Genomic DNA, 14,477 nt, shown 5'->3' on the forward strand with positions numbered 1-14,477 from the left:
AGAGCCCATTGGCAGGTTTTGTTCCTTTGCTCCTCCTTGCTTCCTGCCCTTGCTGCTGCAGAAGTTGTTTGTGTTTTAGTCGGCAAATCCTGACTCTCAAGTGATTTGACAGATGCTTGTGGATTGTCTATGGGGTGTGGCTCTCAGAGCTACAGCTGCCCTGGAGACCTGGGGTACAGAATGGGCTCAGGCCTGCTCATGGTTTGTCACTGCCTCCACAGTGCACGACTCTTCCCTGGGGATCATAGCAGTCACAGTGTTGTCTTTAAATGCTTTACATGTGCAACATCTGCAACCGGGCTAGATGTGAACCCCAGCTCCTCCCAGGACCTGCTGGGTGCCTGGGTAATTCACTGAACAGCTCGGAGACTCCTTTGCCTGTCTATCAAACGAGAATATTAATGGTAATGACCTCATGGGCATGTTGAGAAGGTTAAATTAGTATAAGGGAAGCTCTTAAGACCTGGTTTGTGGTAGGTGCTCAGTAAACACTGAGTAAGATGTTAGACAAGATGATGGTGATGATGCTGTCTGTTTCACCTTGTCTTCCTGCCATACTTATCAAAGCATCTAAGCCATTTTTATAGCATTTTTACAGTCCTGTGATATTACAGTCTGGCATAATAGTGCATGCTCAATGAGGGAATGTGGGTTATCAGAGTTGGAAGAACACCAACAAAGTGTCATTGATAAAATACAAGGCATCCTCAGCTTAAAATGCATTATTTGATGTATTCATTATCTGACTCTGTGCAGTTATGAGGCAACAGAGGGAAGTAAAAGTTATGATTATATTCACTAAAGACTCATCACTTACATAATTTTTCTCTACCACAAATTTACTTGCCACTTAACACCAGCAGTTTTGTAGGCTGGCCTCTCTCTGATTGTCTGATCATCATCCATCCATACAATATGTATGCAAAGTAAGTTGATTACAAAGAGAAATTTCAGATCTTGCAAAAGAGAAAATAGTTCATGGACTCTATGAAAGTGGCATTGGGAAACTGCTGGAATAATGTGCCATGGCCCAATTAAGATCTGACTGAGTTAGGCCAGATAACCATTAAAGAAGAGAAAATTGATTAAGATATTGACTTGATAGGCATTAAAGAGAAATATTAGGACCTTTTAGGGATTAAGAGAAGTCTTTAGTGAAAAGAGATGCTCTAAATATTTTGGGGAAAAATGATCTCCTTTATAATCGTGCTATGAAAAGTCAAGAATGAAATGAAAGATATTTTGTCCTGCTGACGTAAGTCCTGTTGCTGAAGTTATATAACAAATAAAAAATTGAATCTTTTTTTGTTCTAAGAATTAACACATATTTTCAATTATAATCTAAATTTGGGTAAATATCAGATAAACTTCTCCCTTTTTCTTTTCAAGGTAAATTACCATTGAAACTCACTATTAATTTTGAAACTCTAGCCCCCATTTCAAGTATATTCTTTTTCTTCCTTTCTCTTTCATGGTTTTTTATTGGTATTTAAATTGGTTTTAAACCTTGGGTTGTTTAGATACAATTTACATACAGTAAAATCAACTATTGTAGTTCTTTAAGTTTTGGTAAATGTAGTCTTCTAACCACTACCACCATCAAGATAGACAGCAATTTGAACACCTTGTAAAGTTTCCTTATGCCCCTTTGTGGTCAGTGGTCAGTCTTTCCTTCCACAGCCTTTCCTTCCACAGCCCCTGACAAGTACTGCTCTAAAGTCTGTGCCTAGACTTTTGCCTTTTCTAGATTTCATGTAAATGGTGTCATACACTGTGTTGCCATTTGAGTCTGGTTTCTTTCACTGAGTGTAATGCATTGAAATTCTTCCATGTTGTTGCCTGATTCAATAGTTCAGCTCTTTTCATCGCTCACTAATATTCCATGGAATATCTATACAGCAGTTTATTCACCAATTGAAGTACATTTAGGTTGTTTCCAGTAATTGGTAATTATGAGTAAAACACTAAAAGCAGTTGCTTACAGGTTGTGCAAACCTAAATTTATTTCTCTTGTGTAAATAGCTAGGAGTGGGATTTTCAAGTCATACAGTGAGTATGTTTTACCTTTATTAGAAACCGCTGAATGGTTTTCCAGATTGACAGTGTCTCATATGTGTTCTCTTTTATTTGGACTTTTTTCCCCTGTGCTTATCTTCTGATAATGACAACCTCACAAGGACAAGAGAGTTAGATTAATGGGGCTATGCAGGTAGTTGGGAGGGAATAGAAGGACACAGTTTTCCAGAGGTGAGTTTCTTGAGCTACACTGCTACAAGATTGGGCAGTATTACTATGGCAGATTACCCTTGATTACCAGTTCAGTACAGACATCAAGCATGGATATAACCCACAAATGCCACTTGTTTTGGCATATACAAGAAGGCTTCTAAATTTTATCTTGTAATAAGAATTTGTCATCAAGTTCTGTTTTGTGATTTTGCTGTTGTTGTAGAAAAACAATCAGATAAGGAAGACAGGTCAAGGAGAGCTTATTTTGGAGGAAAATTAGGCAAGACAGGAAAGGGAATACTAACAGGTCACACAAGATGAATTTAGCTAGAAAGGGAAAAACTTACCTGCCCCTGAAAGGAATTGGTCTTGCCTGCCAAGGTTGGTTATGGACTCCATCTCGTGAAGCCTGAGAAAAGGTTAGTTGACCATTTCACCATTTCTGGTATGGTTAAGTTTTGGGGATGGCAGGGATGAGGCTTATATTTTGCTGTGCTGTGTGATTCTGATTTAGAACAGTGTCTTGTTCTAATGATGTCTAATCGGATGTCCATTTATACAATGGGAGCAGTGCTTGGTTCACTTGCGAAGGCCACATTTTACCCAGCCACATATTGGGTATGGGGTCTGATAGTGGGATTGCTTCTAAGTGAAAAGACTATGTAATTTGGATACTGACATATTGGGATTTTCCAGGGCTTACCATTGGTCTCTGGGACCATAGAATGGAATATTTGAATTTAGAATTACCACAGAACTCCCAGACAAATGATTGCCCTAATACTTGTTGTCTGAGATTGTAAAATGTGAACATTTCAGTTGAGGGTTTTGTTTTTGTTTTTGGAGAATATGCCTGTGCAGTCCATGGAGGGAAAAACATGATGTTATTAACCAGGCTCCCATAGGTGTACTTTGTACTTGATTTTGTTTGAAGTTTGTCTATTTCCTGCTTGATGATCAGTGATGTTTTTGGTGGAGGAGAAGGTGAAACTAGGAACCAAGAAATGGGGACAGGGAAGGGATGGTTGGAGCTGGAGATGGGGCATCCAAATCCTAGCCTCAGTCGAGTCATTATCCTTTTGTTCTCTTTCCATCTCTGAGAGTAGCACCAGGTATTTGTCAGTGTTTTGTGATGCCTTAGCTCTTGCCTTTCATTTTTTTTCTGCTTTCTAAGCCTTTTTACATTGTGGTCGTTTAGTAGATACTTCTGCCTGGATAAACTATGGGACTGATAATTTTGTGTTAGTCATCTAGGGAAGTATATGTGGGTATAGCCTTCACTTCCCATCACTTAGAAGTACACTGAGTACCTACTATATGCCAGGATCTAGAAGAAATTTGATTTATAGTTAGATAATAGGGTGAATAAGCTTAGGAAAACCAAGTGTGCCAGAGTCTGAGATCTTAGGCAGTGTTTCCTTAGATGATAAGATTCTCCTGGGACACTTGATAATATCCGTATTCCTACTTCTCACCTTAGGGTGATCTTTTCAGGTAAATCAGAAATGGGGTCCTGAATCTAATATGCATCCTGATTCATTCTTACTAAACTTATTTAGGAGACCCTGACTGATCTAGGGATAGAATAAGATCACAAGAGGGAACTGCAGGATTTCATGAGATCCTTGACTGCCTTGCAACTGCAGGCATAATTTGTGTTTGGAAATGATGTGTATTTTCATGGGGAGAGAGACTGGAGCTTTTATCCTATTGTCACAAGGGCTAAAGATAGTAATCTCTGGTCCATGAGCACATGTATTTGCCTTTTTTATTCTCTAATCTATCAGCAGTGCCTACAACCATATCTGGCTCATAGAAGGCACTCAACTGTTGAGTAAACACAAGAAATAATGTTATTTTGTGATCCCTCTGAGCCAGGATCTTTATGCCCACTCTCTAAAACTTGGTTTTCATAATGCAGTGATAAGAGTTTTTCTCCCACCTAATCATTGAGAGAATTTAGGTCCAGAGAATACAAGTAATTTTCCTGAGTCCACACTGCTAATTTGTGGTAGAACTGGGCTTTGTAGCTATGTCTGCCATATGCCAGAGTCCTTGCGTTTTCACTGTATTGTGTTGCTTTCTGGTTTGTCCACGTTTGATAATTTTGTTCTGATTTACTGGTTGTCTTTCGGAAACCTTGGTTACTTAAGAAAAACAGCATTATAATAAAACAAAAAATTGCTTAATTGGGCTCTGCAATGGGGAAAATTCTTTGGAGTTTCGAGATCAAATTTTCAGTAAAGTGTTTATCTTGGTATTAGCTTTCTCCACTTTTGCATTCTCTCTTTTTATGGAGCTCTAGGTCTTTGGGTTTTTGTTGTTTTCTCATGCTGCCATCCAAATTCACCTGTGCCTCAACACAGAATTAGTGTAAATTGCTATTTTATTTGGACAGTAAGTATTCACTGTGCACTTGCCATAAGCTCAACACCGTGAATGACACTGGGAAATACAAAAGAATCTATGGATGTTGAACTTGCTGTTCTTGGAACTTACAGTACAGCCAGAGCTTCAAGACTCCTGTCATATCATGGCAAAAAAGGTTGGAACATGGGCAGGGCATGTGGGCAGGAAGGCTGTCTAGGGGCTCTGCTCTGTCTGTATCAGAGGGGAGCTGCCATACCCACAGCAATGGTCCTCCTACTTCCCTGGACTCCCCTGGAGAGGTTGTATATGGATTTGTTTTGTTTTTTAAATAGAATGAACTAACTGAAATGGAAAGTTTGTTCACAGTCTGGAAAGATTGAAAAAGCAAGGGGGAAGCTAAAGCAATGTAATAATAGGGTGATAAGGGAAAATAAATGGACAGGGTGGGCAGATGTTAGAAATGTTTCTTAGGTGAAAATGAAGATACGAAGATACGATTTGGGATTGTTTAGTTCTAGGGAGCGGTAGACACATAATTGCTTCCAACTCTTCAGGACTCTCCACTGCCAATAAAATAAAGTCCAAACCTCTTAGCATTCAGGGTCCTTCCCAGATTACCAGGATCTCCTGCTCCAGGCTGATGTCCCATTCTTTCCCCTTAGGGCTCTTCCTAGATCTTCAGCCAAGCCCAGCTACTGTTTCCTGGGCTTTTGGTGTAAATTTGACTACAGATGATAGTAAAATAAAAATTCGTAAAGTAGACCGTAATGAAACAGATGTGCAACAGTAAACTGCGGTACAGAAGTGCTCAGTGAACCCACTTCATTTGTTCTCCTTTGTGTTTGACCTGCATGGTGGCCAGAGGTGCTTCTGACAATTTTCACTTTGTATACTTTTGTTCCTTGATATAGCCCAACACATTATGACCACCCTCACTCACGGATTCACTAAAAATTTGGGTGAGTCATTATCTTACTTGTTTTTATTCTATCTTTTAAAATGTATGTATACATACTAGGAAAAATGTAAATATAGCTCACATTGATTTCAATGTTTATATTAGAAATGTTTGGGATCTTTAGAAGTTTAGGTTTTTAGGACCAGAAATATGCTGTGGGAATGTAACTCCTGTTTATATCAGTTAACTTATGGTAAAGTTGGGTTCACAATATGTTGTGTCACTTAAAGGTGTCATTTCCAGGAACCTATTGAGGACCATTAAATGAGACTTCCCGTACCTTGGATCCCTCCTGTCTTTGTTTAGGCTGTTCTTCCCATCTCTCGTGCCTCCCCACCACATGCTCACACATGGTACCTTTCATATCCTTTCAGCACTTTGGGAGGCCAAGGTGGGCAGATTACCTGAGGTCAGGAGTTTGAGATCAGCCTGGCCAGCATGGTGAAACCCCATCTCTACTAAAAATACAAAAGTTAGCCAGGTGTGGTGGCATGCACCTGTAGTCCCAGCTACTCGGGTGGCTGAGGCAGAAGAATTGCTTGAACCAGAGAGGTGGAGGTTGCAATGAGCCGAGATCATGCCACTGCACTCTGGCCTGGGCTACAGAGTGAGACTCCATCTCAGAACAAAACAAAACAAGACAAACAAACAAACAAAAAAAAACAAAAAACACAAATCCTTCTATCCTTCTACATACACATCTAAGGCAAGAAGAAAGGTGAGCAAGAGCAGGAGATTCCCTTGTGTAAGAAAAGCATGGCTGCTAGGCAATGCAGTGCTTAAGAAATGGGACAGGAGGAGGAAACTAGGAAACTGAAGGAGACAAGCAGAGACAGCCAGTGGTGGTAGACATCCCATTTCCAAGTGGGGTGTGTCATTGTGACAAGATGCACAGCCAGCCAGCAAGGTGTGTGCTGGGAAGTACCCCCTGGGCTTGGCAATCAGTAAAAGGCATTCTGATGAAATGGGGAGGCAAATCCATATCATAGTGTTTTAAGGATTAAATGGGTGATGAGAAAGCTACTCTTGATGCAAATTTATGGAAATGAAAAGAGGGAAATGTATTGAGGTGGAAAGAAGGGAGAAATAGTTGTAGCAAGAGAGAGATCAAGGTCAAAGGGGCTGTAAATGTGGCGAGATGCTGAAAGAAGGAAGATAAAGGGTTATACCTAGGCTAGAAACATGTTAAAGGAAGTTTTTGTAAAAGGTAGAAAATATTTGAGAGTGTTTATAGACTATGCACATTGACTTAGTGGAGAGGAAGATTTTGAAGATACAAAGGATAGAAGAGATGACTGATAGAGCAAGGGCCACCGGGAATTTAGATGTAGTAGCCCTTAGAGAAGGTACTATTCCTGCTGGAAGATATAGGTGCTGGGTAGGACAGATAAGGAGAGTTATAAATACAAAATATGAAAAATATTCCTGTACTACATGATAGGCACTGTTCTAGGTGCTTGTCATATTAACTCGTTAATCTTCGATCAACCCTTTCAGGTAGGTATCATTATCATTCCTATTTACAAATAACAAAAGAGACTCAGAAAGCTTAACTTGCTCATGGTCACACAGCTAGTAAGCAGCAGAGTTGAAATTTGATAAAGATGCTGCCTAACAAAATGTTCATCCAATTTCCTAATTAGGACATTTGGCCAGATGCGGTGGCTCATGCCTGTAATCCCAGCACTTTGGGAGATCGAGGCGGGCAGATCACCTGAGGTCGGGAGTTCAAGACAAGCCTAACCAACATAGAGAAACCCAATCTCTACTAAAAATACAAAAATTAGCTGGGCATAGTGGCACATGCCTATAGTCTCAGCTACTCAGGAAGCTGGGGCAGGAGAATCAAACCCGGGAGGTGGAGGTTGCAGAGAACCGAGATTGCGCCATTGCACTCCAGCCTGGGCAACAAGAGTGAAATTGTGTTTCAAATAAAAGGATATTTGGGGAATATTGGATCAGGACTTTATCATCTTCAGCATTTTCTTTAAAATTGTAACAAAGAATGACTTATTATTTCTTGTGAATTCATTTATTTTACAATAACTAACTCCAGGTAGGGTAGGAATGGAATAGGAGGACTTCTATTCTCAAATGTCAGGAGAGGATATAATTTTCAGAACATGAGTCATATTCTGGAGAGGTTAGGCCTTGGTAGGTGCTTGCCTATGGAGTAGGGGTTGGGTGCACCAGCCAGCCAGGTGGTACCATGAGAGTGCTCTGACACTACAGCCTGGGGTTGGGATTAAGTGAAACTACAGAAAGTAGAGGGAGTGTCAGAAAGGAAAGGTAAAAAAGATGCTGAAAATAAACCTGGTTAACTTCACAATTTTGCTAAGACAGACACATGATCTCCCTTTCCTTCTCCTATCTCCTGCCTCCTTCCTGCTCTCAGAGGCTTTAAGATTTAGGTTTCTAGGGTGTTCAGGTTTTTGTCCCTGATTTTAATGGTAAGGGAGAGTGATTCTCCTTGGCTGATGCTCAAGTCTATTGCTTGGTAAGTACCACTATACTGCCTTATGAATCCTGCCTCCTCTGACTGCTTTGCCTGGCCAGGGTTTGTTTGTTTGTTTGTTTGGTTGGTTGGTTTTTAACGGAAACTCAATAGCTGATGGCTTTGGCACCTGCATGTTTTCTGGGGTTCACCCCAGGGCCATCATCACTGAGATCATGCCACCCTGGCTTTACATATACTCTGTGCTTTCCAAAATACAGTTTCTCATCTGAGCCACCATTGATGCACTGGCAGCTGGAACAGGTGCTCTTCTTCCCCTTTCACAAACAAGGATGTTAAGACTCCCTTACCCAAGGTCACATAATTCATTAGTTGCAGAACTTGGATTTAGAACTTGATATCTTGAGTCTTTTTCTTGAGGCTTTTATCATTGCTGCCATGATTGGAAGGGATGGCACAGAGCCCACTTTACAGGGGTTTGCAAATGGGATATTAAAAGGGATCGGGAATCTTTCTTAAGTTATGGATGAAGGCAGCCAGACTAGGGCCAAGGTCTTGGGGCTCTCCAAGGTGCCTAGTGCGTGACTCAAGTAATGAGAGTTTTAAGTTCCTTTTGTTTTTCCCAGCATTTTGTTAATTGACTCTCCAGTACCAGATCTTCTAAATTTCCCTATTAAGCTAATATTTTAAAACATTATTATCTGGTTATGAAAATCCTTTGTATTCATCAGAGCAAGAAAGAAATCATAAAAACACAAATAAGAAACTAACAGTACCAATTGTTAACATTTATTAGGTACTCACTGATATTAGCAGCCAGAATTGTTCTTCAGCCAGTGAACCCTGGTACATACAGCTATACTGGTTGTTGATGGTCAGTGTGTGTGTGTCTGTGTGTGTCTGTGTGTGTGTATATGTATATGTATTCTGATGGGTTTGTTTGTTTTCAGGCCATACTGGTTGTTGTGTATTTTGAATATCCTACTTGCTCACAATAATCCTATGAGATGATTATTAATATTATCTCCATTTCCTTTCTTTAAAAAAATTTCATAGCAACATCTTAGAAAATATCTCCATTTTCTAGATGAAAAAATTGAGGCCTAGAAGATTAAATAATTTTTCTAAGGCCAGTAGCTGGTAAATGAGAGAGTAAGAATTCAAACTCAAGTTCAGATAACTTCAGTGTTTGATCTCTTGCCACTAACCGAGCCTGCTACTCTGACAAACCCCATAGTTACCCCAAGGATTATTAACATTTCCTTCTAGGCTTTCTATAAATGACTAGCTATACCTGGAGTAACGTAAGCTATTCTAGCAAATCTTAATCGTTGTTGATAAAATATTGTTTAAAATAATGTATTTTTTCACTTTCTTTTGGTAAATGTGTGTAAGTACAGTAAGTAATCTCATTTTCCTTAGATACAGCCCTTAATGAGGCCAGTGATGGGAACTTGGGAAAGCAACAAATTACTGTCCAAGTTTGAAAAGGTACCATCCCTTTCTGTTCTGTACCTGGGACTTTTTGATGGTGGTTGTCGAGGCTAGAGACTTAGAAAACACTTAGCTTTTCTAGTGAAAGGCATATCTGTGTTGGACCAAATGAGGGGCCTTTGCAATATGAAGACAGTATCTAAGTTATTTGTAAACTCATTGTTATATTTCTTAACCTATGCTCATCTATCTTTATCACAGCTTACTGATTATCCACATGCATTACTTTTACTTGATTATTTTCGTGACATTTTATTGATTGATTGATTGATTGAGATGGAGTCTCGCTCTGTCGCCCAGTCTGGGGTGCAGTGGCGCGATCTCTGTTCACTGCAAGCTCCGCCTCCCGGGTTCACGCCATTCTCCTGCCTCAGCCTCCCGAGTAGCTGGGACTACAGGCGCCCGCCACCTCGCCTGGCTAATTATTTTGTATTTTTAGTAGAGACGGGGTTTCACTGAGTTAGCCAGGATGGTCTCGATCTCCTGACCTCCTAATCCGCCCGCCTTGGCCTCCCAAAGTGCTGGGATTACAGGCGTGAGCCACCGCACCCGGCCGACATTTTATGCTTGTAATCATCAATATATTCTTTTAACAAGGTTTTCCATCCATCATTTTCTTTTGAGATTTCATGTTGATCTGGTCTGTCTAGTCATCCCCCTAATGTTTCATTGGTCTTTTCTTTCTCTTGGTATACTGTGGAGGCTGTTTAGCTCTTTTTATCTTAAAATTTTAAAATCCTTGATTAAACATTCAGAAACACTGCAGCTCTTACATTCAACCACTATATTTCTGTGACCTCTTAGTGTCATTATTTCTAAATTAGGATTCTGATTTTAGGCAATAAAACATCTTATATACAAGTATTTTATATACAAACATTATATATAAATTTCATATACAAATATAGATAAATATTCTCTACCATTTCTTAAATGCTTACCTGTATACCAAGTATTGTGGCTTATAAACATTCTCTCTGATGCTGACAACATTGTAGTTATTCTCATTTTATATATAAGGAAACAAGCTCTAGGTAGGTAACTTACCTGGTGCCATTTAGTGGAAGAAGCAGTTGGAAGTGAAGCCTGATATGTATGTATAGTTGAAATCATCATTAGAATAGTGGCTAAATGTATCAAGTACTTTATGCCAGAAAGTATAATAAGCACTTCATATAGGTAAAATTTAGATTTTATTTTTATTAAAGTTATATGTGAACATAATTTTAAAAATTAGTCATTGTCTTTTAAAACTATGCTTAGTAATTTTTTGTTATATGCTAAGAGTTCTATAAACTTATCACTAATTTAAATAAAAAGTTCCTTTGTTAAATTTCCTTCCAATACATTAATATATTAGGGATCCTATCAATTTTTTCTCATTGAAGAAATTCCCCGCAAATAATTCTGAAATTTGTTCCAAATAGGTCATTCTGTTCTCTTGACTTGCTCCATAGCTGTTGCCTTTGGATTTCCTTTCACTATCGTCCATGGGATGCCTTTCTTGCTTTTGTGTTAGTTTCGCTCTAGGATCCTGAGTGTTCTTTGTTTTCACCTTGGTTTTGATGGAGTACATCCTCCTGAGAAAAGCTACCTGGGAAGCATAGTTTTGAGAACTTGCATATCTGAAAAAGATTTTATTCTACCCTTGTACTTAATTTATAAGTTGACTGGATTTAAACTTTTTTTTGAAAGTTGGAAATTATCTTTCCCCACAATTTTGAAGTGTCTAATATATTCTAGTTTCCAGTCATGTTTTTGGGAAATCTAAAGCCATTCTGATTTTTACTCCTTTGTATAAAACACACTTAATTCTTCTTGAAATTATTGAATCTTTTCTCTAGTCTTAGTGTTCAGAAATTCCATGATAATATGCCTAGGTTTGAGTCTATTTTTGTCTACTGTGTAGTGTATTTCATAGTGTTTCTGAATGGAAACTCATGTTGTTCATTTCTGGGATTTTTTTTGAATTATTTATTTGATTTTCTTTTATGTATTTTCTTCTTTCTTTCTCCAGCTTTTATTTTTGAGACGATAAATTGGCTGGACTAGTTCTTATTTTTTAAAGTATATGTTTGCTATTTTTCATCTGTTATTTTTTATTTGTGGGTATATTTTATTTTCATGTTTCTCTGGCATTTACAATTTCTATATAATTTTTAATTTTTAAGACCTTGGTTTTTGGAAAAAAAATTCAGCATCCTATTTTGTGAATGTAATGTTTCTATGTTTTATTGATTATCATTTATTAATGATATTTTTATTTGCTTAAGTGTACTCTCTTCATAGTTCTTTCTTCCTAATTGTTTATTTGTTTTTGTTTGTTCATTCTGGAATATTTGACAATATTAGAAACTTTGCTCATATTTGAGTGGCCCACTTTGAAAAAAGCATTGAAAGTTCTCTAGGTATGAATGGGGCTTTTTGATCACGGTCTTCATTGTAAGATGAGTTGACTGATTATATTTAGGGGCAGAGAGAGGGTCTTCTAACATCAGACTGTTTAGGTCTTTTTTAATAGACTGGTTAGTTACCCAGAGAAAAGTAGAGTCTTTGAACTCTCAGTTTCTGATTCCAGAGTTTGTACTTCGTCCACACATTTTATTTTCAGATATGTTTCAGTGTCTATGTACATTTTATTGTGTTGTCTCTAAGAAAGTTAGCAATTGAAATGTAGATTAGGCATTCTCATTTCTGAAGATGATTCCTTTAATCAGGGATTCCCTTCTATAATTGTAATTTTTTAAAATTGTGTTTGAGCACCTAGAAGAATGTCTGGGGCACAGTAGGCACTCAGAAAATAATTGTTAAATGAATTCAGATATTGCACACAACATTGGGCTTTCTGAATCATATATGATAGGAAGTAGAAGAAAGCCCAAGAGTCCTAAGTCCCATTCTAGTGCTGTACTGCATGTGTACACACTCAGATTTGACAAAGGCAGTTGTGCAAACCAAAATACCTTCAGCCCTGAAACAGAGGCTTCCTCTGTATGGAACTTCTTGGGGCAAGCATATTTTTTTTCTATTTGGCAATTGGGAGGTATTATTGAAGTGGTACCAACCATAAGGGCGCCTGAAAGGATCAAGCAGAAAAAGAATTTGTGGGGTACAGAACTATTTTGCTTAAGAACTCTGGGGGTACTTGGGCGTGAAGATTGCAGCCTTCTGGGTCTTGATTTAAGCATACAGTCTGCTGACTGCTTCCCAGAGACCTTCCCATCTGTTCCTTTCTGCTGAATGGGTCTTTTTAAACTTAGACTGGAGAGATGTCCCTAAGGGCCTCTCCACAGCTGTCTCTTTCCTTCCCTATTAGCTTTCTTTCCTCTCTTTCTCTGTGCTTCTACCCACCAATTCTTCATCTTTGGAGTAGGGATGGGGGTAAGAGATTGTTAATGACCTGGTTTTTAGAGGAGCCAACTGCCGAACTAAACAGGCTCAGCTATTGGCATGGCCATTTGCTCTGTGATATTGCTTTTGACATCTGGGTCCCCATTCTTAGGGCAGGATCAGTGGAGTAAGGCTTCCCCAAAAGAAGCAGGCAGAGAGCAAGACCACAGTATTTCTACGGTTTCTCTTCTGATCATAATGAGTAACGATGTCTGAACTTACGATACTCAGTCTGCCAGCCATGTTAAGTTTTTGTCAGTGAGTGGGATAAAAGGGAGTTGTAGTAGAAAATAGAATAATAATGAGGAGGGTATGGTGTCTGGAAATATTTAAACAAAGAAGAGTCACTGTCTAGGCATGGAGAGAAAAATAATTTATTGTTTTAAGCTATATCATATATTTAGACCTGAAAGCATAGTTTGTTTGTAAACTTAATTTTAACCTAATTTAATATATTCTGGTAATATCCTAGAGTAAGATACAATTAGAAATTTAAGATTTTTTTTAAAATGCAACATAGTAACATTTCCCTACCTTTTAAATTAACCTTTTAAGATGATTATAATTACATGCCTATTATATATACCTTTTGGAAAATAGGAAAAAAAATCTCCATGAATTCACCTTCAGAAGACGGCCATTGTTAGTATTTGGCATATTTTCTTCAAGCCTTTTTCTTTTTGTATGGTTTTTGGTTTTGCATAGCAGTCATAAGGCATTTTGCTTGCCTTTTAGTGGGATTTTTTGGGTCTTCAATTGGAGTTGACTATGGTTATGTTCTGATAATGCATGTCTGTGATTTATTCTTTTCTTGTCATGAGTCTGAATAAGGAGTGCCTTAGTTCTTGGCTTGAATAAATTCTCTATCTTCTTTTAACATAACACATTGTTCAGATTAGAAAAGTGAATAATTGTTAGAGCAAAGGAGTGTGATGTATGTTTCACAACCACTTAAGAAAAATCAGATCTAAAAAAAAAAAGCACAAATGCTTGGGGGAAATGTGCATAACAAAGATAAGACTTTAAGGCTCTTGAGATTGGAGACAGTCCTTCAGAAGCACTAGGACACATTACTGATGTCTAGTAACATGTATTACATGTATAATTATTATTACATGTAACATAGTGGTCTCGAGGCTGAGAGAGAAATATCTTTTCGTCTAGAAGCATGGAAGAGGGGAATGTAGTGCAATAGAGGTACTAGTGATACCAGAATTAGAAATTATGATCTTGTCTGCACTGCTGACTATTAATAGTTGCCACCTCAAAGACACCTTTCCTCAATATCATCACCAATAAAATGGTCTGCAAAGCCTGAAATATTTACCATCTAATTCTTTATAGAAAAAGTTTGCCAACCCCTGATCTAAATGATCCCAAAACCTATCTTCTTTCATCCTCATTATCTTTGTCCTAACTTAGGCCTTCATTTCTTCTCACTTGGAAAACCCAAGAGACTCTAAATATAGTTTTTTTTTTTTTTTTTGACACTAGTTTTGAACCTCTCAAATGTATTGTGTATGGAGACAGTATCATTTTTTAAAATTTTGAAACACCATTTTTGCTTGCTTCAATTATTTG

General features: G+C 38.2%; 1 protein-coding gene across 6 annotated transcripts in view; it reads left to right on the top strand.

Annotated features, from left to right (window-relative positions):
- The window catches only part of SAMD12 (sterile alpha motif domain containing 12), a 478,056-nt gene that overhangs the window by 7,150 nt on the left and 456,429 nt on the right, over positions 1–14,477 (top strand). Inside the window, exon 1 of one of the 6 annotated variants that reach the window (XM_050802110.1) lies at positions 1,492–5,558. The exons of 2 other annotated variants lie outside the window; for them this stretch is intronic. In XM_050802110.1, the coding sequence (XP_050658067.1) occupies positions 5,522–5,558 (37 nt within the window). In that variant the 5' untranslated portion in view covers positions 1,492–5,521. Of the gene's footprint in view, positions 1–1,491; positions 5,559–14,477 lie in introns of those variants that run through there. 3 more of the 6 variants (XM_050802112.1, XM_050802114.1, XM_050802113.1) reach the window with 3 other exon arrangements.

The sequence above is a fragment of the Macaca thibetana genome, chromosome 8, assembly GCF_024542745.1.
Source record: "Macaca thibetana thibetana isolate TM-01 chromosome 8, ASM2454274v1, whole genome shotgun sequence".
Lineage (NCBI taxonomy): Eukaryota > Metazoa > Chordata > Mammalia > Primates > Cercopithecidae > Macaca > Macaca thibetana.